Source organism: Zootoca vivipara, chromosome Z1 (genome assembly GCF_965207765.1).
Source record: "Zootoca vivipara chromosome Z1, rZooViv2.hap1.1, whole genome shotgun sequence".
NCBI classification, from domain to species: domain Eukaryota; kingdom Metazoa; phylum Chordata; class Lepidosauria; order Squamata; family Lacertidae; genus Zootoca; species Zootoca vivipara.
Genome location: NC_142583.1, coordinates 74,405,006 through 74,426,776, shown reverse-complemented (window position 1 = coordinate 74,426,776; position 21,771 = coordinate 74,405,006). Strand labels below are relative to the sequence as shown.

The 21,771-nt window shown below is 52.0% G+C and overlaps 1 protein-coding gene across 1 annotated transcript in view; it reads left to right on the top strand.

The window, feature by feature from the left end:
- Positions 1-1,319: 1,319 nt before the first annotated feature.
- RAB11FIP5 (RAB11 family interacting protein 5) overlaps positions 1,320-21,771 on the top strand; it is a 60,409-nt gene continuing 39,957 nt past the window's right edge. The window contains exon 1 of the mRNA XM_035103746.3: positions 1,320-1,866. Within this exon, the coding sequence (XP_034959637.3) occupies positions 1,481-1,866 (386 nt within the window). The 5' untranslated portion in view covers positions 1,320-1,480. The remainder of the gene's footprint in view (positions 1,867-21,771) is intronic.

Sequence of the window (21,771 nt, the reverse complement as noted above, 5' to 3'; positions counted from 1 at the left end):
GGAACAGTTGAAGGAGCTGGAGGAGACACGAGAACCATCTTTTAAGGAGATGGCTCCGTCAGTAGAGCACGAGACTCTTAATCTCAGGGTTGTGGTTTCAAGCCCTGCATTGCAGGGCGTTGGACTAGATGACCCTGGGGGTTCCCCTTCCAACTCTGTGAATGGTCCTGTTATTCTGTTATAGCTGAAGGGCTGCTCACAGGGAAGATGGAGCGAACCTGTTTTCTGGTGGCTTCTCCAGACTGGAAGACACGAACCAATGCATTCGATTACAGGTAGGTAGCCGTGTTGGTCTGGGTCGAAGTAAAATAAAAAAATTCCTTCAGTAGCACCTTAAAGACCAACTAAGTTTTTATTTTGGTATGAGCTTTCGTGTGCATGCACACTTCTTCAGATATCTTCAGATATCTTCAGATATCGAGCAGAAACTCGATGCATTCGAGTTACAAGAAAAGGGAAGAACTTTCTGACTATGCGCCAGCCATTCCAAAGTGGAATGGCCTTCTTTGGGAGGTGGTGGCTTCTCCTTCCTTGGAGGTTTTTCCACATAGGTTGGATTTGTGAGAGATGCTTGAGCTGCAATTCCTGGACTAGAGGACCGGGGAGGGGGGAGTCCCTTCCAACCGCCCAGTTCTACGATACTATGATTAAAATATTCCAAGAAATCAATAAACGGGCCTCTCTGTGGCAGTCACTGGAAAGGGCTCCGGGGGCGGCCATCCCACAAGAAGTCTGGTCTGTGCCCCGCCAAACCTCCATCTAGGCTAGCCCAAGCTGCCATTCACCAGGCGAGACCCGAAGGAGCGCTCCGCAGTACCAATGAGGCTGCCCAGGAGCGCTTGGCTGGGGGTCGTGTCCCCCCTCCGAGCTGCTGCTCCTGCTGCACCCCCCACCCCACCCCCTCCCACGACAGCCCTGCTGGGCCAACCACGCCGGGATTGGGGAGGGAAGAGCTGGCCGCCTGCCAGGGGCCCATGGGATTCGCGGCGCCGAGCCCGGATTCTGCAGAGGCGCACCAGCGGAGGTCCGCGTTGCATTGCCAGGGTTGTTGCAATTGCAAAGGCGATCGGGGCAACCCGTCATTTGCATCTCCCCCTCCCCGGGGGGTGGGGGGTGGCGCTTGGATCCTGCAACGGGCTCCTGGAAGGGAGGGGGCGGTGGAGAGAAAGAGCAGAGGCGTTGCCACTCCAGCAGCCCCCTCGGCTTGCAATTGCAAGCGCAGCAGGAGCGGCGTCTGCAGCAGCTGCCGCCGAGTTGCCCGCGCGTGCGGCGGCGGGGCGCGAGGAGGAGCCTGCGGAGGAAGGAGGGAAAGAGGGAGGGGAGGAAGGAGGGAGGGGCGCGTCTTGGCCAGCAGCGAGCCGAGGAGGCCGGCCCGGCGCCCGGATAGACCGACGGACGGACGGACGCGGAGCCGCCGCCGCCGCAGAGGCCCCGACCTTGTCCGCCTTCTCGTCCTCCTCCTTCGGCGGCGCCCGCGGGGATGAGCCGGGTGTCGTCGTCGGTGCCGGGCGGGGCGGCGTCCCCGCCGTCGTGGCTGCCCAGCCACGTCCAGGTGACGGTGCTGCAGGCGCGGGCTCTGCGCGCCAAGGGCGGCCCGGCGGCGGGAGACGCCTTCGTGGCTCTGCAGCTGGGCGGCCAGAAGTACCGCACGCCCGTGGCGCCGCAGCGGAGCGGGCCGCGCTGGGCCGACGAGTGCTTGCTCCAGCTGCCGCCCACGCCCGGCCCCGACGACCACGCCGACGACCCGGCCCTCCTGCTGCAGATCACCGTGTGGCAGCGCGCTCTCGTCGGCACTGACCGCTTCCTCGGACGCGCCGCCGTCCCGCTGCGCCAGCTGCTCCAGCGAGGCGGATCCCATCCGGACCAGTAAGTGGGGCTGGGAGGCGACTTGGCGAGGGGGCCTCTGAGCCCGCACAGAGGGCGACTCTCTCGCCCGGGGACGGGGAATGGCTCACCACCAGGACCAGGAGTGGGGCGGGTGCTTTCTTGGGGGCTGCAAGAGCGCCCCTGAGCCCGTGCAGAGCGCCCCTCCGGCGCCCTGCGGGGTTTTGCCTGGGGGCCTGCCGTACGCGAGCATGGGCCGAGCGCCGCGGGAGCCGAGGGCGAGGCAGGAGCGCCGCTCCGCAGCCGCCGTCGAGTTGAAGTTCTGCAGAGCAGACTGCATGCAGGGTTGAGCTCCGGGTGTGCAGATGGGGCGGAGGAAAGAAAGGGGGCAGAAGGCCAGGTTGGAGGAGGCCGGGGGGGGGGCGTTGCTTGGACGCCCAAGGTCTCCAAGGCCAAGCAGGGCGAAGTCGACAGCAGCTGCCCCAGCAGGAGATGCGCCCGCCCGGATTGCTGCCTCCTCGCTTCCCGGCGGAGGAGAATTGCAGAGTCACGCACGCTTTTTGCGTCCGGCCCCTGCAAGGAGAGCTCCTTGCACCTCGCAGCCCCATGGCGGGCTCTCCCCCCCCCCACCTGGGACCCTCCGGGTGCAACTTTTGGACTGCAACTCCCATCAGCCCCTGCAAGCACAAGAGGCAGCGGCGGCGGGGGGGGGGGCGGTAGTCTGCCATAGGGGTTCGCTGGGACGCACAAGGCGCCTGGCCCAAGCCAAATGCTGTTTTGCCTGTGACCCTCAGCACACCTGAGCTTTGTGCGTCCAGTGTTGGAACATTCCGGACAGAGAGAAGAAAGTCCTTCGTGCAGTGCGTAGCTGAACTGTGGAACTCCCTCCCACAAGAGAGGAGGCAGCGGTGGCCAGCAACCGCTGTAGATGGCGTGAAAAAAAGAAGATGAGACAAATTAATGGAGGAGGAGAGAGCTATTGACGGCAACTAGCCACAGGTGTAGAACCTCCACAGTCCGAGGCACTGATGCCTCCAAACTCCAGTTGCTGGGATTTGCATGGGCAGAGTGCTGTTTGGCCTGTGTGGAGACCAGGATGGTGAGCCAGAGGGGCCGTTGACCTCGTCCGGGAGGGTCTTTGGATGTTTTCCCAAGGGGTGTTGAGGACGGGACTGAACTTTCCTGCGTTTAAGGAGCCCAAGTGCAGGATTCCGCTCGCCCAGTTTTTGTTCTCTCCCGCAAGCGCAGCAGCCCCTTCCTTCCCCCCTTGTGGTTCTTCAGGTCTTCAGAGGGATGGTGGAACATGGCATTGACATCGTGAGAACGTAACAACCTCGGAAGAGCCTGATGGATCAGGCCTGTGGCCCGGCCAGCCCAGCACCCTGTTCTCACCAGAGGGAAACCTGCAAGCAGGATTCGAACACAAGAGCAACTCTCCCCTCCTCCTGGGGTTTCCAGAAACGGGGATTCAGAAGTATGGCTGTCTCTGACTGTGGAGGCCAAGCAGAGCCATCCTGGCTAGGAGCCATTCATAGCCCTCTCCTCCTCCAGGAATTTGGCCATCGCTGCTTCTTGTGGGAGGGAGTTCCATAGTCGAACTGTGCGCTCTAACTATGCAACAGACCAAAGCAGTACCAAAGGTCCAGCCAGCCTCGATTTCCCGGGGTGAGAAGGGCTTCCTGCAGCCTTCGAAAGGCTTGTTTTGGGGAAGGAAAGCAGGAGGTTAGCACTTCTCCCCCTCCTGCTTCCTGAAGCAAGGCCCTGTCCTGGTGAGGCAAAGCTCTTCTTGCGGGGAGGCCTAAGCGTGTCAGCCAAGTGGGGCTCCTGGTGCGCCCCCCATGCCGGGAACCTTGCATGGGATCTCTTGGGGTGGGGGAAGGGAATGGACTCTAGACATTCTCTTGTGGCAACCGTCACCTAGGTTTAGGGTGCCTGATGACTGGCTTCTATGTCTGAGTTTCTAACCCTGGTATGAATGTGTTGCAAACCGTTTAGAGACACCCCCCCCCAAAATAAAGCAGCATAGAAAGGAAATTAATAACAACACCAACTGCAAATTTCACAGGGGAAGAACAGGGCCCAGACATTCCGTTGTGGCGACAGTGATAACCTACGTTCAATATGCCCTTGGGCGATTAGCTCCTTTCTGGTGTGGAAGAGCCCTTTGAGGGAGCCTGAGAAAGGGCCAGAGTGGCGCTGCCTGCAGGGCCCAGATAGGACCAAAGGGAAGGACCTTCTCCTCAAATACAGGATGGGGGACACCTGGCTTGAGAGCAGTACATGTGAAAAGGATCTAGGAGTCCTGGTAGACCACAAACTTGACATGAGTCAACAGTGTGATGCAGCAGCTAAAAAAGCCAATGCAATTCTGGGCTGCATCAATAGGAGTATAGCATCTAGAGATCAAGGGAAGTAATAGTACCACTGTATTCTGCTCTGGTCAGACCTCACCTGGAGTACTGTGTCCAGTTCTGGGCACCACAGTTCAAGAAGGATACTGACAAGCTGGAACGTGTCCAGAAGAGGGCAACCAAAATGGTCAAAGGCCTGGAAACGATGCCTTATGAGGAATGGCTTAGGGAGCTGGGTATGTTTAGCCTGGAGAAGAGAAGGTTAAGGGGTGATATGGTAGCCATGTTCAAATATATAAAATGATGTCATATGGAGGAGGGAGAAAGGTTGTTTTCTGCTGCTCCAGAGAAGCGGACACGGAGCAATGGATTCAAATTACAATAAAGAAGATTCCACCTAAACATTAGGAAGAACTTCCTGACAGTAAGAGCTGTTCGACAGTGGAATTTGCTACCAAGGAGTGTGGTGGAATCTCCTTTTTTAGAGGTCTTTAAGCAGAGGCTTGACGGGCATATGTCAGGAATGCTTTGATGGTGTTTCCTGCTTGGCAGGGGGTTGGACTGGATGGCCCTTGTGGTCTCTTTCAACTCTATGATTCTATGATTCCTGAGTCAGGCCCCTGGCTCCATCTAGCTCAGTGCTGCCTACCCTGGCTGGCAGCAGTGGCTCTCCCTGGTTTCAGGCAGGCTCCTTTCCCAGCCCTGCCTGGAGATGCTACCAGTGCGGATGGGAGATGGACTCCCCCTGAGGCTGTGGCCCCGCCCCACTCTGGGGCTCACATCACCAGCCTGTAGCCTTCCTGCAATAGGGGCTGTTTAAATATCCTTTGCTGGTGACCAGCTGAGTTTCGGGAGGTAAAGGAGCTTCCTCTCGCTTGCCTGTCAGCTGTCTAATATTTAAAATTAAAATAATATTTACTATATATACCCCGCCCATCTAGCTGGGTTCCCCAGCCACTCGGCGGCTCCCAACAGAATACTAAAAACACGATAAAACATCAAACATTACAGACTTCTCTTAACAGGGCTGCCTTCAGATGTCTTCTAAAAGTCAGATCGTTGCTTATTTCCTTGACATTGATGGGAGGCCGTTCCACAGGGCGGGTGCCACCACCGAGAAGGCCCTCTGTATTGGGAGCACCTGTGTTTTGCAAGGGAGATCCGTTCCTCTCCCTCTCCCACCTGAGGAGCCGCCTTGATCCGAAGGGGTGTTTGATGTGCAAAACGGATCGTGGGAGACAGGAGAAGGCGGCTCTGACATCCCTTCGGGGAGCTTCTCAAAGACCTGGCATAGCTCAAAGGAAGTTCTTGTGACCCAAATACTTTGTGCAGGTTTGCTTCACTCGCACAGCTCTGCCCAAGGCTGATAGAAATTCTACGCAGCGATTTCTTCTTAGAAAAAGTAATGCTGAATTCTGTGCCCGGTGCCAAATGTTGGAGCTGTGTATACGTACGCACATGACTCCCACCATAGTCCAGGTCTAGGAGGTGCTTCTGGAGCTCAAGTAGCCAAAGGAAGTTGACTCCCTATGGGGCAGGCGTGTGGGCCATTTCTGCTCCTGCCCTGTGCCTGCTGACGCTTTTAGTGAGACCCTGCTTTTGCCCTGGGCACCTCACTGCAGGAACGTTGTTAATTTGGCTAGCAAACTGCAACGTGCAACCTCTTTGGGTCTCTGTGTGCCCCCCCCCAGTGACGTGTGTTAATAATATCTTAAGGGTCAGGGGCTTCCAGGCTCCTCGTTTGTTTCCCCAAGAGATGTGGAAAGGCCTGTTTGTGGGACCCCCATGGGAAGGTTTGGGAGTTTGCAAGGCCCATCTTGCCTTCATCTGATTGGGGGCTCATTGGCAGAGCACCCAGCTTCAGTCCCCAAGGCCCCCCTGCCTGAAACCCCAGAGAGCCTCTGCCAGTCAGTGCCTGGAGGCAGTTGGAGGATGGATGCTAGCTAATGGATTGAGGTTGAATCCTGACAAGACAGAAGTACTGTTTTGGGGAAACAGGGGGCAGGCAGGTGTGGAGGACTCCCTGATCCTGAATGGGGTCACTGTGCCCCTGAAGGACCAGGTGCGCAGCCTGGGAGTCATTTTGGACTCCCAGCTGTCCATGGAGGCACAGGTCAATTCTGTGTCCAGGGCAGCTGTTTACCAGCTCCATCTGGTACACAGGATGAGACCCTACCTGCCCGCAGATCTTCTTGTTATAGTGGTGCATGCTCTGGTTATCTCCCGCTTGGACTACTGCAATGTGCTCTATGTGGGGCTACCTTTGAAGGTGACCCGGAAACTACAACTAATCCAGAATGCAGCAGGCAGACTGGAAACGGCTGCCGAGACCACATAACACCGATCTTGAAAGACCTCCATTGGCTCCCAGTATGTTTCTGAGCACAATTCAAAGTGTTGGTGCTGACCTTGAAAGCCCTAAACGGCCTCGGCCCAGTAGACCTGAAGGAGCGTCTCCACCTCCATCGTTTTGCCCGGACACTGAGGTCCAGCACCGAGTGCCTTCTGGCGGTTCCCTCCCTACGAGAAGTGAGGTTACCGGGAACGAGGCAGAGGGCCTTCTCGGTAGTGGCACTTGCCCTGTGGAACGCCCTCCCATCAGATGTCAAGGAAATAAGCAACTATCTGACTTTTAGAAGACATCTGAAGGCAGCCCTGTTTAGGGAAGCTTTTAATGCCTAATGCTTTATCGCTTTATTATTATCATCATTAATTCTGTTGGAAGCTAGGGAAACCCAGCCAGATGGGTGGGGTATAAATAATAAATTACTACTACCGGTACTCGGTGTGCCAGTGGCCTGACTCTGTATAAGGGTGCTTTGTACGTTCAGAGTCAGTTGTGTTTCCTCTGCCATTGTGGAGTCCCTGGTGCCTCAACTCTGTGTGTGACTGTGAGAGTAGACCTGAGGGCTTCCTCTTGGAACCCCGAATGCCCTGGAGCCCACCATCTGCCTTGTGCTTGCAGCGAGCATGTTGTCTGTGGTGTCTCCTGCACCAGAGATGGGGGGGGGGCTCGTGTTGATGGGCTAGCTGTGGCCCTTGCCCTGAGCTCATGCAATTCCTCTCCGGCCTGGGCTTCAGTGGGAGGAAGGGTGTAATCCTGGAAGCCATTGGTCAGTGGCCTGATCCAGTCCCACAAAACCTCTCCTTCCTTGGAGGTTTCTAAGCAGAGGTTGGATGATTTAGCAGAGTTTCCTGCATTGCAGGGGGCTGGACTGGATGACCCCCGGGGGTCCCTTCCAACTCTTAAGATTCTATGATTCTATGTCCGGCCATCAGCAACAAGCGTGCGTCAGAGCCAGTGCCCTGCTGAGTAAGCAGCCAGTTGATCTCTCTTCCCTGACTTGCACCTGGGCTTCCTGTCTGGAGGGAGAAACTTAAATTGTCTTTAGTCCTTCAAAAGGCTTTAAGCTCACTTCCTGCCTCCCCACCTCTAGCAAGTATCTCATGGCAGCTATTAATTGGAGGAATGCAGACAAAAACATAGGAGGAAAACGCCATACTTGACAAGGCAAACCCGTAAGCAGATTAAAACACTAGCTTCTGTTTGTAATGTCAGGCATGTTCTCCACTTGGGCGTGGGCTTTTAGGAAGGGGAGTGCCTGCATTTTGCAGGGTGGTGCTTGGGGAGCCTGGGTTGAGCAGAGTGGCCCTGCAAAATGCACCCCCCATCCATGCCCTCACCCACAAGTTCGTAGAACTCCTGGCTGCTTTGGCATCAGCAGACTGGGGTGGAAAGAGGCATGCTTGCTTGCCCTTGCAACCAACCCCTGTTCCTCCATTTACTCCTGACTCAACAAAAACAGCTTTCCTGTCGGGTTGGCCTCCCTGCAAACCAGTCAAGGTTTCCATGCGACCAGATGTAAACCTCCTTCATCCTTTGCAAGCAGGTTTCCACCAGCTCATCTGCCTGGTTCGGTTTTGCGTTCTCTCCCTCAAAACATACCCTGCGTGTGTTTTCCTAGCATGCGACCTGTTCCTTTCCTGCCTTGGTAGCGCAGGAGTTCGTCTTGGGTCCTGCTTGCTCTACTATAATAATAATAATAATAATAATAATAATAATAATAATAATAATAATAATAATAATAATTTATTATTTATACCCCGCCCATCTGGCCGGGTCTCCCCAGCCACTCTGGGCGGCTTCCAACAGAAGAATAAAACACAATAATCTATTAAACATTAAAAGCCTCCCTGAACAGGGCTGCCTTCAGATGTCTCCTAAAAGTCTGGTAGTTGTTTTCCTTTTCGACATCTGTTAGGAGGGCGTTCCACAGGGCGGGCGCCACCACCCAGAAGGCCCTCTGCCTAGTTCCCTGCAACTTGGCTTCTCGCAATGAGGGAACCGCCAGAAGGCCCTCGGTGCTGGACCTCAGTGTCCGGGCAGTGTCCTTGGCGTGGACCCAGTGCATCCCTGGCATGTGGCTGCCCAGCTGACGTGGGCCTGGTGCGCAGCCTCTGCCTCTTGCCCGCCTGCGTATGGAGAGGGGCTCGTGGTGGGAGTAGCAGTGCCACTCGGGGAATGCATCTGTGTCAGGTGGGGGGTGGGTGGGCAAGGGAGCCCTCGGCTTCCATCACAAAAAGGTGGGCTTGAGGGCCCCAGCCGGCATGCCTGTGGTCAAGGGGGATGGCCGGTGGAGTCCAGCAGCTGGAGGGCACCAGGAATTTATTGCTTTGGTTTTTAATTCTGCCTTTCGTCTGTTAAGACGCAGAGTGGCACACAGCACATAATCCCATAAAATACAAAAGGCCCCCTAACATGGAATTTGAAACCCATGCCGAAAACATCCTATGGTGCAGAAAGTCTCCCCAACTCCTGCGTGTGGCCCCCACCCTCCTGCAGCGGCCAAAGCCTGAGTGAGTAAAAACACTTTGAGCTGGTGATGGCAGGATGGGGGCCTTGTTCTAGGAACCGCTTCCGTTCAGCAACAGCAATGGTAGGTTGGCGGAGAGGGGAGAGGGCTCTTGCGCTCTGGTCCTGCTTGCGAGTTTCCCGCAGAGGTATCCAGCTTTGAAATTTGCCAAGCGCATTATGCACCCGGCTATCGGCCGCTTGTGACCACGCAAAGAATGCCCGGGCGCCCAGCGTCCCCACCCTCTGGAGGCGCATCCCTGGGGATCATTGGATTCTAGACTGTTTTCAGAACCCCAACACCCCATCCTGTAGAATTCTATCTGCGATGTTTCATCTGCACAATCAGAATGAACTTCAGGAACCAAAAAGTCACCTGAAAAATACGACTTTCCAGCCGTCTGGGCCCAAAATGGCAACGAGGCCTTCTGCTTTGGCAACTGCCACCCTGGCGTAAGGTGCTATTTGGCACCCGGCTGCTATATACGAGGTTCGAACACGGGTGTCTGGTTGGCCACCATGGGAGCAGGCCCTGATTCCGCAGGTTCTCCTCGTGTGCGCATGCCATTCCTTGGAGGGGCTTCTGCTCTGACAAAAGGCTTTGAGGTTGTGTGTGTGGGGTGTGTGTGTGATTGTGAAGGCTCAGTTGTGTTTGGCCAGGAGGCTGAGGCCTTGGCATTTGGGCAAAGCAGGCTGGCGGCTGGCTGGCTGCTTGCCGTCTCTTCCAGCTGCCCCCTGGCCTGTGCTGCTGCTGGGGGCTCCTCAGTGGGAGGACTCTGGCCAGGCCTGCTTGTGGGTCAGGATGAAGCTTCCAAGCCGTGATGCTCAAGAGTTCTTCCCTTCTGCAGCCCAATGGGCTTTCAAGGTCTGCAGCTCCTGTCTGGCTCAGCAGCTTCCACAGGGATTGCTGTTCTGGCATTTTTGCAGTCAAAAGCACAGGAGCTGTTCCTTGAGACCCCCGGGTTGCCCACCACCAACTGATTAGCTCAGGGGTTCCCAACAAAATTTTCTCCAGGACCCCTCATCGAGCCGCTATTGTGACAAAGACACCCCCATTAATTCCTAATCCTAAAATTAAAAAGTGAGAGCCAAATTAAGAGTCTTTTTATATTTTATATTTATACGTTTTTTACAGTTACAACAGTGTACTCCATCAGTATACAGTTAGTTTTAATTTTCAGTTCTTAATGAGATGAGTTAAATCTGTCCTTTGAGTCCATTATTTCTGAAATATTAGGTTTGTTTACAAACACTACTGTTTTGCAAAGAGGCAGCGTGCGCCAGGGAGGAGGGAGGGGAATGGAGAGGACAGGGTACCTGCGCAGTAGCGCACAAATGAAGCCGACGCGCGCAAAGCATCTTGGGGAGGTGAGCATTAGTAGAATGCGTGCGCTGCCTCTTTGCAAAACAGTAGTGTTTGTAGAGCGCCACCTAACGGCATACAGCAGAACTACTGCCTCTATCTAATTCTAGTTTTGCGCTAGACTCTGCTCATGCAGGAAGCGGCCAAAACAAAAAATCTGTTATCATACGAAATATATTTAATATATTTTTTATTCTAATAGCATCTTGCGGACCCCTCTGGCATAGCTCGCGGACCCCTGGGGGTCCGCGGACCTCCTGTTGGGAACCACTGGATTAGCTAATACGCTGGCCTGATGGGTTGAAAAAGTGGTGATCCAAGGAAGGGGTTGGACCAGATGACCCCTGGGAATCCCTTCCAACTCTATGCCCCTGTAGTAGGTATTGTTGGGGCTGGGATATTGTTTAGGGATTTTTGTTGGGGGGTGGTTGCTGTTAATATTTTTTGTATCTTTGTTTTATATCATTATTTATGTGGAAACCTTCAGTTTGGTTATGGAGTTTGTGATGTTTTATTTATTGTTTATGACTACTTTCGTCATGCGTTTCTGTAAGTCGCCGGGAGCACGGCTTGAACTCTGGAAAGGCTGCCTACAAAAAGATGTTTGTGTGTGGCCACAATCCATTTCACCAGATGACTCTGGTCTAGGGAAGCTTCTGCTGTGACACATTCCCTGCTCTCTTAAGGCCCTGCCCGGGACTCTGGGTTTGGTGTGGCTGCGATTCTCCTGACTTCCTCAGTGGGCTAATGGATCCGGTCCAAATCTTTCCCCAGCCTGTGTACCGGGAAAGTGGGGCATGCCCCTCCCGGCTCTCGCCAGCCATCGATTTCCCTTGGCACACATGCAATGCAATGCGGAATATTTTCTTGGCAGGATTTGCACTCGGGGGAATCCCTTGCACTTTAAGTCTCCTGACCGGCAAGGCTCCCGTGGAATGTGGAGGGTGGTGGTTGCCTTGAGCTGGGGGGGGGGGATGACTGAAGTAGCCCCCTCCCCAAATGTGGCTGGTCTCTGCTTGCCTCCTTGCAATTTCTTGCCCCCCCCCCCAATGCGTGAGCATCATAAGCCAAGTATTGATGTGCCTTTGAGTGCTGCAGTTGATGGCGAAGTCCACCAGACCTGCAGCTTGTTTGCGTTTGGGGGCTCCAGAGAGTCTTAGGCTGGCTCTCTGACCATCATCTTGCTAGGCTGGGATGTGCGCACATGCGCTCCTTGCAGGGTGGATTTGATTTAAATCAAACTGATTTAAATCACGATTTAAATCACGATTTAAATCACTAGTCAGTAAGGCTTGATTTAAATCATAGTTTTCTACATAAAGACTAATTCTTGCTGGTATAACTTGAATATGCAAGTAGATGAAGATTTTTAGAATAACAACTTTTCATATTAGTTTTTTATCCCCAGTTTAATGGGTTATTCATATTTGGACAACTTTACTGTTGTACTTAGGAAGGAGAAAAATAATCGTCACCTTAATAATAACAATTTAAATAGATTTATTCAACTGAAACAATAACATTACAGCATATGTTATTTGCTTAAACAAACATCCATGTTTGTTAACTAATTTGGCTAAACAAAAACAAAATATATATATTTTAAGAAACTTAGACTGTCAGCCCAGCCTACACATGAAAAACTTAAATACTGTCCACTCCAAACAATCAGAAAAATATTGTTTCTATTCTATTCACTGAACTTCTTGAAACTTAGCACTGAAGGGGTTGATTCTGTATTCATAGGTTTGTAGAACAATAGTATTAAGGTCTTTTTCTCAACTCTGTTCATGTTATAACATTTTTGCTGTGAAGAAGAGGAATGTGATCTCTGCTGAGTCAAATTCAGTTTTGAGAACTGCAAAAGTAAACCAAGCATCTGTGATAATATCTTGTAGGCAGAGAAACTGCCCAATAATCTTACAAAAACCTCTGGAAGAGCCTGACATTGTGAATGGATTAATGGAATTTATTTACCCCCAAAATTAAACATATATAACCTTATTCTACATAATTAAAAAAACTAATCTTTATTTCATGATGGAATAACCTTTGGGTGGTAATATATTTTCCTCGAAAAGCATTTTATTTTAAAAAATCCAATTTAAATCAAAAAAATTGATTTAAATCAAAAAAATCTGATTTAAATAAAAAAAAATCCATTTTTTTATTTTTTTAAAAAAATCATTGATTTTTATCCACCCTGGCTCCTTGCAACCGACCTTGTGGCCGACTGTAGAGACAGTGCGACCCACTTGCAATCATTTGTGAGCAGAAAGAAATGGGCCTTTTCAGCTTCCTGGACCGGCAGCCGGGAGGCCGTTCTGGCCAGAGGCTGAGGCACAACTTGCAAGCCGGAGTTTCAGCCCACCGAGGTTGCTCTTTGAGGAGTGATGAGTTGTGCATAAGTCAAATAAAGTTAACCCCTTCCTATGGGGTGAAGAATCAATATTTAATTAATATTTATGGTATCTGAGGAAGTGTGCATGCGCACGGAAGCTTATACCCAGAACAAACTTAGTTGGTCTCTAAGGTGCTACTGGACAATTTTTTTAATTTTAATATTTATGTGTTATTAAAAGGTGTGTCTTGCACCTTTCCCTTGATGTTATAATCGAACCTAAGTAACAGCAAAATGCTGCTAGCACTAAAGGAAAGCTAGAGGGTTGGGCAGAGGAGTAATAATGATTCCACCCTGAATTCCTTCTTAAAGGCCACTGATGCTTGAAGACAGGACGGGTGGGCCTCCTTGCGAGGGCATTCCACAGTTGGGTGCCACTGCCCGTTGTTCCTACCCATTGCCCTTCAGGTTGCTGCGGCTGTGAGCCCAATTTCGCTTGGTGTGGGTAAGTGCGGAGATCGGTCAGGGATGCTTAATTTGATGAGTGATGTAAACACCCGCTGCATAATGTTACGCCGAGCTGAGCTGAACTGACTTATTGCAACTTAATCAACTTGTGCATTCAGCCAAGACGGGACTAGTACAGTGGTACCTCGGTTTAAGTACACAATTGGTTCCGGAAGTCTGTACTTAACCCAAAGCGTACTTAACCTGAAGCGAGCTTTCCCATTGAAAGTAATGGAAAGTGGATTAATCCGTTCCAGACGGGTCCGCGGAGTACTTAAACTGAAGCGTACTTAAACCGAGGTATGCCTGTACACGCGGTCTCTGCAGGTGTGCCATGGACCCCCTTCATCCCACGTAGCCTGGCTGGTGGGTGGGGGTTTGAGGGGGGAAGCTTTAGTCCAGCAGCTTCCAGGGGGCACCATGTTGGCTCCCCCTGAGCTAAGATGCATTTTGTACCCCTCCTGAGTCATGGCTGCTTCTCCATAGGCTGCTGGTTTGTGTTTTTCAAGACATGTCTTTTATGGTTGTGTTATCTAATCGACAACGGGGCGATCTCCTGCTGCTCTGTCCCAGCTCCTCCCAGCCTAGCAGTTTGAAAGTACACCAGCTCAAGTAGATAAATAGGTACTGCTGTGGCGGAAAGGTAAACAGAGTTTCTGTGCGCTCTGCCACTCGTCACAGAAGCAGTTTAATCCTGCTGTCCGCATGACCCAGAAAACTGTCTGTGGACAAACGCCGACTCCCTTGCCCTGAAGTGAGATGAGCGCCACACCCTCTAGTCGGTCACCTTTGACTGGACTTAACTGGCCACGGGTCCTTTACCTTTCTTTTACCTTGTTATCTAATACCTGAATCCTGAGCATTTCCTATGAAATGAGAAGGTGGGACTAAAAATTAACCATAAATAATGCTTCCAGAAATCCTATTGAGGGCATTTGCTTGGTGGGTCTGATGTGGTTTCTACCCAAAAAATGCATTATCCATTTTTTTCTGTTTACACATCATACGTTTCCCACCATACAAAATTTCTCTACAGACTTCCCAACCCAACAATCTGTGGCATTCTAGATGCACCTGATTTTGCTGCACATCCGTTAATTTTCTCCTTCCAACTCCTTTGTTGGCTGCCCCTCGCCTGGGAATGGAAATGTCCTGCTTCTGAGCCATCCCTCTGCCTGGTCCCTGGCCTTGGCTGCTGCTGGCGCTGGCGCTGGCCTGGCCGCCTCCTTGTTTTGACCCAGCGTGAAAGATCTGCAAGGGCTGGAGCTTGGCAAGCAGAGCCAGGCTGTGTCTGCAGGGAGGACGAGTGGCCTTTCTGGATTTCGATCTCCTCCTCCTCCTCCTCCTCCTAATGGGGCCGTTGGGCAGACTAAGGTGCTTCCTGTGTGTGTTCCTGTTTCTCATTTTGCAAAATGCGTCTGGCTGGCAGAGCCAGAGAAGTGGCAGAAGCCCGGTCTTGGAGAGCAGCTCGCTTATTCCCCTCGCGTGGCGAAGGGCTTTGTCTGAACTGTCAAGAAGATGGATTGAGTCTCCACTGGTAGGGAGCGCTCCCTAAGAGCACTTTGGAGGCGAGAGAAGCAGCCTTTGCAGCCTCCTTGGGGGGGGTTCCGAAGGGACCCCGGACAGGGCTTCTCCCGAGCATCGGGGTCCCTTCAGAATCTGAGAGCCCAAGGCGCATCAAGGTGGGCCCAGCCTTGGAGAGGGACCACAGCCGATCACATCAGTTGGCAATTGATGACCGCAATAGTCCTCTGGCAACGAGGACCACGTGGAGTGTGTGGGGTGTGTGTGTGTGTGTGTGTGTGTGTGTGTGTACCCCCATTTGCCCCTTGCTCTTGCCCCTGTGTTGGCAGGAGCAGCTGATCCTTGCAGAGTCCTGGGTGTGCCTGGACTCAGCTTCCTCATCCTGCCTAATTCTCTGCACCAAAGTTGGGATTGAGGAACGGAGGGAGATGATTTTTGCAGCATCCGACCATGCGTCCATCATGCTCAGGTCTCACCCCTTGACTGCCAGTGGCTCTCCAGGAGACACTTCTAGCACTGCCAGCAGATGCTTCTGGGGACGGAACCAGGGCCCTTCTGCATGCAGAGCAGGTGTTCTGCTCCTGAACTACAGGGGGGGGGCTCCCCTTATCCAGGCACCAGCCTCTTGGTCGCCCTCCCCCAATTGGTTTGCACACTGAGGGCACTAATGCGCAGAGGGCACCCCAGTTGGAGGCAGAAATGCTTCTGAATACCAGCTGCTGGGAGGCACAGGAGGGGAGAGTTCCTAAAACCAGAGAATTGCAGAGTTGGAAGGGACACCAAGAGTCATCTAGTCCAACCCCCTGCAATGCAGGAGTGGCTCTTGTGCTCGGATCCTGCTTGCAGGTTTCCCATAGGCATCTGGCCGGCCACTGGGAGATCAAGGTGCTGCGCTCGATGGGGCCTTTGTCTGATCCAGGAGACTCTCCTTATGTTCTTTTTTGGTATAATTTTTTTCTATTTTAGAATATTCATTTGAACAACCTTAAAATATCAGTGACTTCCCTTCTCCTCCTTCCATGGTTCAATTTGCATGCCATAGATTCCTGCATATTTGACACATACTAAACCATTCATTGTTCCATTATTGCAGCCATCAAAGCTCATTTACTCTGTCAAATTTATCTTAATGCTGCCCACGTTTTCAAGTGTACACAATTTACACCCATATCTTCATTAAACATTTTCCAATCTTCTTTAGAGATACGGTATTCTTGTTCTCTTATTCTATATGTTAAGTCTGCGAGTTGTGCATATTCCATCGGTTTAAGTTGCCATTCTTCTTCAGCTGGGACCTTGCTTGTTTTCCGTTTTGGGGCTAAGAAAACGCCGGCCACAGGAGTGGAATACATAAATAGCCTGTTTTTGACACCTGGAAATTTCCGTCTGAATTTTCCCCAGCAAAAGGGACTCTCTCTTTTTTTTTTTTTGAAAAGTACTTTTCAACATTTGTTTCCGAGTTCTTCTGTTCTTATCCCCAAGTCCCCCAGCCTTCACTTGTTTTCGTCCCCATGATCTGTTGACCCAGCGCTGAACGGCTGCATCAAAGAACACCCCCCCACCCCAACACTGGGCTCCTCTCCTCTCCATGTTCCCCCTTTCAGCCCCTGGGGGAGATGCCTCTGGGGGAGATGGAAGGCAGCGTCTCCCTGCATTTGGGGCCAGGGAGTCTGGCTTCCACTGCGGGAGGCAGTGCAAGACAGGAGTGCCTGGCGTGCTCTGGTCCATGGGGTCACGAAGAGTCGGACACGACTAAACGACTAAACAACAACAAAGTCTGGCTCAGAAGAGCCTTCAAAGCTGCGAGAGGAGCCTGCTGGGCGATGGGCTGCTCCCCTCAGCCCTGCCTGCCTGCCTGGGGGCACCCTCCCTCCAGGGCCCCTCCTGTTCCTCTTTCCTTCCTCCTGGGGTCCCTGCAGGAGGATCCTGTGGGTGTCGCCATCGCCCTCTTCCTTGCCCCGCTTGGGCGGCTGTGGTGCAATCTTTGCACGGGTGGCGGAGGCTGCTGTTGCTGCAAGACCTCCTTTCCGACTCTGCGGAGGGATTTCCTGGCGCTGTCGAAACCCACAATCACCCAGAGAGATCTTGGGGCGAGGGAGGGAATCGGCACTCGGAAGCCTTTGAGCCGCTTTCTCCCCCCCCCCCCCAAATTATTTTTATTTATTTTTCAGCAATACTTTTCAGTACAATCTCTCTTCATATATAATACATTTTGGCTTTTTAGGGCCATTACTTACAGAAAAATGAAATAAAATAATCTATTAAACATTAAAAGCCTCCCTAAACAGGGTTGCCTTCAGATGTCTTCTAAAAATCTGGTAGCTGTTTTCCTCTTTGACATCTGATGGGAGGGCGTTCCACAGGGCAGGCGCCACCACCGAGAAGGCCCTCTGCCTTCAAACCTTCCTTATGATTTTCTATTTTCCCATTCACATCTCTGCGTTTTCACTACTTAACCATTGCATTTATACCATCACTTTTAAAATACCGGTATATAAATTCCATCACTACAAATATTTTTATATCTTTACTTACAAAGCTTCTTACAAACCTGCTAACGTGTTTAATTGAGTATGATTGTCAAATATTTACAAATTTAATCCAGTCTTTGATGAACTTCTGGTCTCGCTGTTCTCGGATTCTTCCTGTCATCTTAGCCGGTTCCGCATACGCCATCAACTTTGTTAACCATTCTTCCTTTGTCGGTAATTGCATCCACTTCTGTGCTAGTAGAATTCTTGCCGCCGTTGTTGCATATTGGAATAATTTAATATCCTGTCTATTAATGTCAGTACCTACAATTCCCAATAGGAGAACTTCTGGTTTTTTAAAATATGTATATTTCAGCATTTTCTTAATTGCATTATATATCATGCCCCACAAGCATTTCACTTTCTTATATTCCCACCACATATGAAAATAGGTTCCTTCCTTTTCCAACATTTGTTATCTGACTTGTAAAGCCTTTGAGCCGCTTTCTGCCCCAGGACGGCTCCTGGGATTGCTGCTATCACGAGGGCCTGGAGATCTTCCAAATGGGGACATTTTCCTCAGCTGATGCTACAAGTAAGCCTGAGCTAGGGTGGCTATCATTGCTGAAGGGTTAACCCTCCCCTCCCCTCCCCTTGTGGGGGGGACTTTTTGTTTATTTTAACTTCAAAAAGAAGCTTTTAATTCATTTTGGCAAAAGAGCTGAAGGGTTAACTTGAGCCAAGGGGCAGCTGTGTCAGCACCAGAGCTCCACCTGAATATTCCTGCATTGCGGAGGGTTGGACTAGATGACCCTTGGAAACCCTTTGGATGCTACAGTTAGTTCTGTGTCCTCCCCATCCTCATTTCCTGGCTCCCTGGAGTGGACAGTGCTCTTGACTAGGTGCAGCTGGCTTTTTCTGAGCCGCCGAGTATTGTTTCTTGCACGGGGGTTCAGTTCTGTGGGTTCCACAAAAACCCCATATCCCCAAACCTTTGGAGCCCCATGGCTAGTGGGTGAAGAGGGAGAACCCGTTTCTCTCCTCCTGAGCATGGCAGTGACGCCTAGGAGGTGGAGTCGGGGCTGCTCCTCCCACGCTCCCTTCTCATAGGCAGCAAGTCGTCGCTTGATGTTGCAGCCGGCTGGTGATGGCACAGACCTGCCCTAGCTTCTCTGGGGAGAAGTCTCCGGCTGAGACTTCTGCATTGCAGGGGGCTGGACTAGATGGTCCCTGGGCTCCCCCCCACCTTTGAAATTTGATGATTCTCTGCTCTTGATTTGCGTTCTGCCTCCCTGCCAGGGCATTGAGTAGATCTCAGTTTAGGAATCCTTGGATATTTTCCTCTGATCTTTTGGGATGTTGACTTCCTTGAGCACATAAAGCCCCCCCACAAAGGCAGGACAAAGGCCTGTGGTGCGGGGGGGGGGGAGGGAACCTCCACCTGCAGGGCCAACCTTTAGCAAGTCCTCTTGGGGGCAGGTCCTGAAGAATCATAGAATCATAGAGTTGGAAGAAACCACAAGGGCCACCCAGTCCAACCCCCTGCCGAGCAGGAAACACCATCAAAGCATTCTTGACAGATGGCTGTCAAGCCTCTGCTTAAAGACCTCCAAAGAAGGAGACTCCACCACACTCCTTGGCAGCAAATTCCACTGCCGAACAGCTCTTACTGTCAGGAAGTTCTTCCTAATGTTTAGGTGGAATCTTCTTTCCTGTAGTTTGAATCCATTGCTCCGTGTCCGCTTCTCTGGAGCAACAGAAAACAACCTTTCTCCCTCCTCCATATGACATCCTTTCATATATTTGAACATGGCTATCATATCACCCCTTAACCTTCACTTCTCCAGGCTAAACATACCCAGCTCCCTAAGCCGTTCCTCATAAGGCATCGTTTCCAGGCCTTTGACCATTTTGGTTGCCCTCTTCTGGAGACGTTCCAGCTTGTCAGTATCCTTCTTGAACTGTGGTGCCCAGAACTGGACACAGTACTCCTGGTGAGGTCTGACCAGAGCAGAATACAGTGGTACTATTACTTCCCTAGATCTAGATCAGGCACCCCCAAACTGCGGCCCTCCAGATGTTTTGGCCTACAACTCCCATGATCCCTAGCTAACAGGACCAGTGGTCGGGGAATATGGGAATTGTAATTCAAAAACATCTGGAGGGCCGAGTTTGGGGATGCCTGATCTAGATGCTATACTCCTATTGATGCAGCCCAGAATTGCATTGGCTTTTTTAGCTGCTGCATCACACTGCTGACTCATGTCAAGTCTGTGGTCTACCGGGACTCCTAGATCCTTTTCACATGTTCTGCTCTCAATAGTAGCCCCTCTCTCTGCAGGGGCTTGTAGGGAGTGTTCAGAGTCAAGTGGATGCCACAGTTTTCTCTGAATGCTGGGGAATTGCAAGTGCGGAGAGGTCTCTTGTGCTCACGTCTCGCTTGTGAGTTTCCCCCAATGGCATCAGAACCAGGTGCTGGACCACAATCTCTCTCTCTCTCTCTCTCTCTCTCTCTCTCTCTCTCTCTCTCTCTCTCTCTCTCTCTCCCTCCATTTCTTCCAGGCCTCAGGTCCCCTCTTTGCCTTGTGTGTGTGTTTGTAACTTGAAGCCTGTCAAATCACCGGCTGCCAATGCTGAACGAGGGTTGGCATCCTCTTCAGGGCATTCCAGGCCCACCAGGCCGGACTCTGCTTCTCCCTCCCCCCCCCCCATTCCTGGCATTTCCTCTGGGGGCTCAGGTCTGGCTGCTGTTTTGCCTTCTGCAGCACCTTATTCAACAGGTGCGTCCCGGTTCCCACAGTGCCCCCCTTCTTCTGGTGCTTGGGGGGGGGGGGTCATGCAAAGCCTCATTTTCCCACGGCGCTTCTCCTCCCGGTCATATTTGGTGCTAAGCTCCAAAGCCCAGGCATGTGAGCAGACAATGGGCGGCTGTTCAGGGCTTAAGGCACTTGCGCCTCGGCTCTGGCGGGGTGGGGTGTGGTGGGGGGAAGGCCCCCCCGACTCCGAAGGGGGAAGCCCCCCGCCTGCGCTCAGATTCTGTGTGTGTGGCTGTGAGCCCCTGGACGTTGCAGGAATGGCCTTGACGCTGCTGGGGGGGCAATTGGACCCTAGTCTTCACCCTTGTGCACCTTTGGGAGAAGAGTGTGCCTGTGTGTCTCTGTGTGAGTGTGTGCATGTCGTATGGGCTGCTGCTGCTGCTGCTGTAGACGTGATCTCTGCTGGTGGCAGGAGAAGGTTTGCAAACTGCAGGAAAGAGGCAGGCCAGAGCCCCACTCTTGCGAGGAGGAGGAGGAAGAGGAGGGCCAGGGGGGCTGCTATGGCTGAGGAAGGTTCTTCCTGTGAGGCTTGAGAGAGGCTCCATCAAATCTTCTGCTGAGCTCTCCAAGAGCGGCTCCCCCCCGTCCCCCCCCCGGCTGCCCTGCCCCACCCAGCATGTGAGAGTTTGTGTGGGTGTTTGCAGAAAGACTCCCTGGAATGCCCTGGAGGCCGTTTCTGCTGCCTTCCTTCGCCCCCCCCCACCAGCTGCCAGTTGGGTGTGTTGCAAGCAAGCACCCCTCCCTTCCTGCCCCCCTTTAATTTTTTTGCTTGGACTATCTGCTCACCAGCGTAAGGAGCCTGCGCACTTTGCTCTGAGGTCAGCGGTTGGTTTTTTGCTGAGAGCAGCCTATTTCGGCAAGGAGGGGCCCAGAGACTGGAGGGAGGGGGGTGGGCCAGCTAGCGGCCAGCTGCTTCAGCTGCTTCACCACCCACCCCACCCCAGTCTGCCTTCGGACTGAGCAGTTGTGGAGCTGCCCCCTTCGGTTTCAAACTTCTCCCACTGTTTGAGAGCACAGGAGAAGGCTTTCGAGGTGGGAGGGGGGTGTATTTGAGGACGCAGGGTTTGTTTCCGAACTCTGGCTGCGTTCAGATGTCAGGCTAAAACCACGGTTCATCACAGGGGTTTGCCCAGTCCCGCATGGGGTAACTGGAAGAAACAAAGATCACCAGTGTTGAAGCAATGATTCTTCAACCTCAACTTCGTTGGACTGGTCATGTTGTGCAGATGCCTGATGATCGTCTTCCAAAGCAACTACTCTATTCCGAACTTAAAAATGGAAAGCGTAATGCTGGGGGTCAACAAAAGAGGTTTAAAGACTCTCTCAAGGCAAATCTAAAAAAATGTACAGTAGTATAAACACTGACAACTGGGAAGCACTGGCCTGTGAACGCTCCAATTGGAGAAAATAATAATAATAATAATAATAATAATAATAATAATAATAATAATAATAACAATAATAACAACAACAACAACACCATGCCCATCTGACTGGGTTTCCCCAGCCACTCCAGCCAGAATATTAAAAACACAATAAAACATCAAACATTAAAAACTTCCCTAGACAGGGCTGCCTTCAGATGTCTTGTAAAAGTCCGATAGTTGTTTCTTTCCTTGACATCTGATGGGAGGGCGTTCCGCAAGGTGGGCGCCACCACCGAGAAGGCCTTGAGGAGGAGGAGGTGCATCTGGCCCTTGACCTCAAGAGGATTCTGGACCG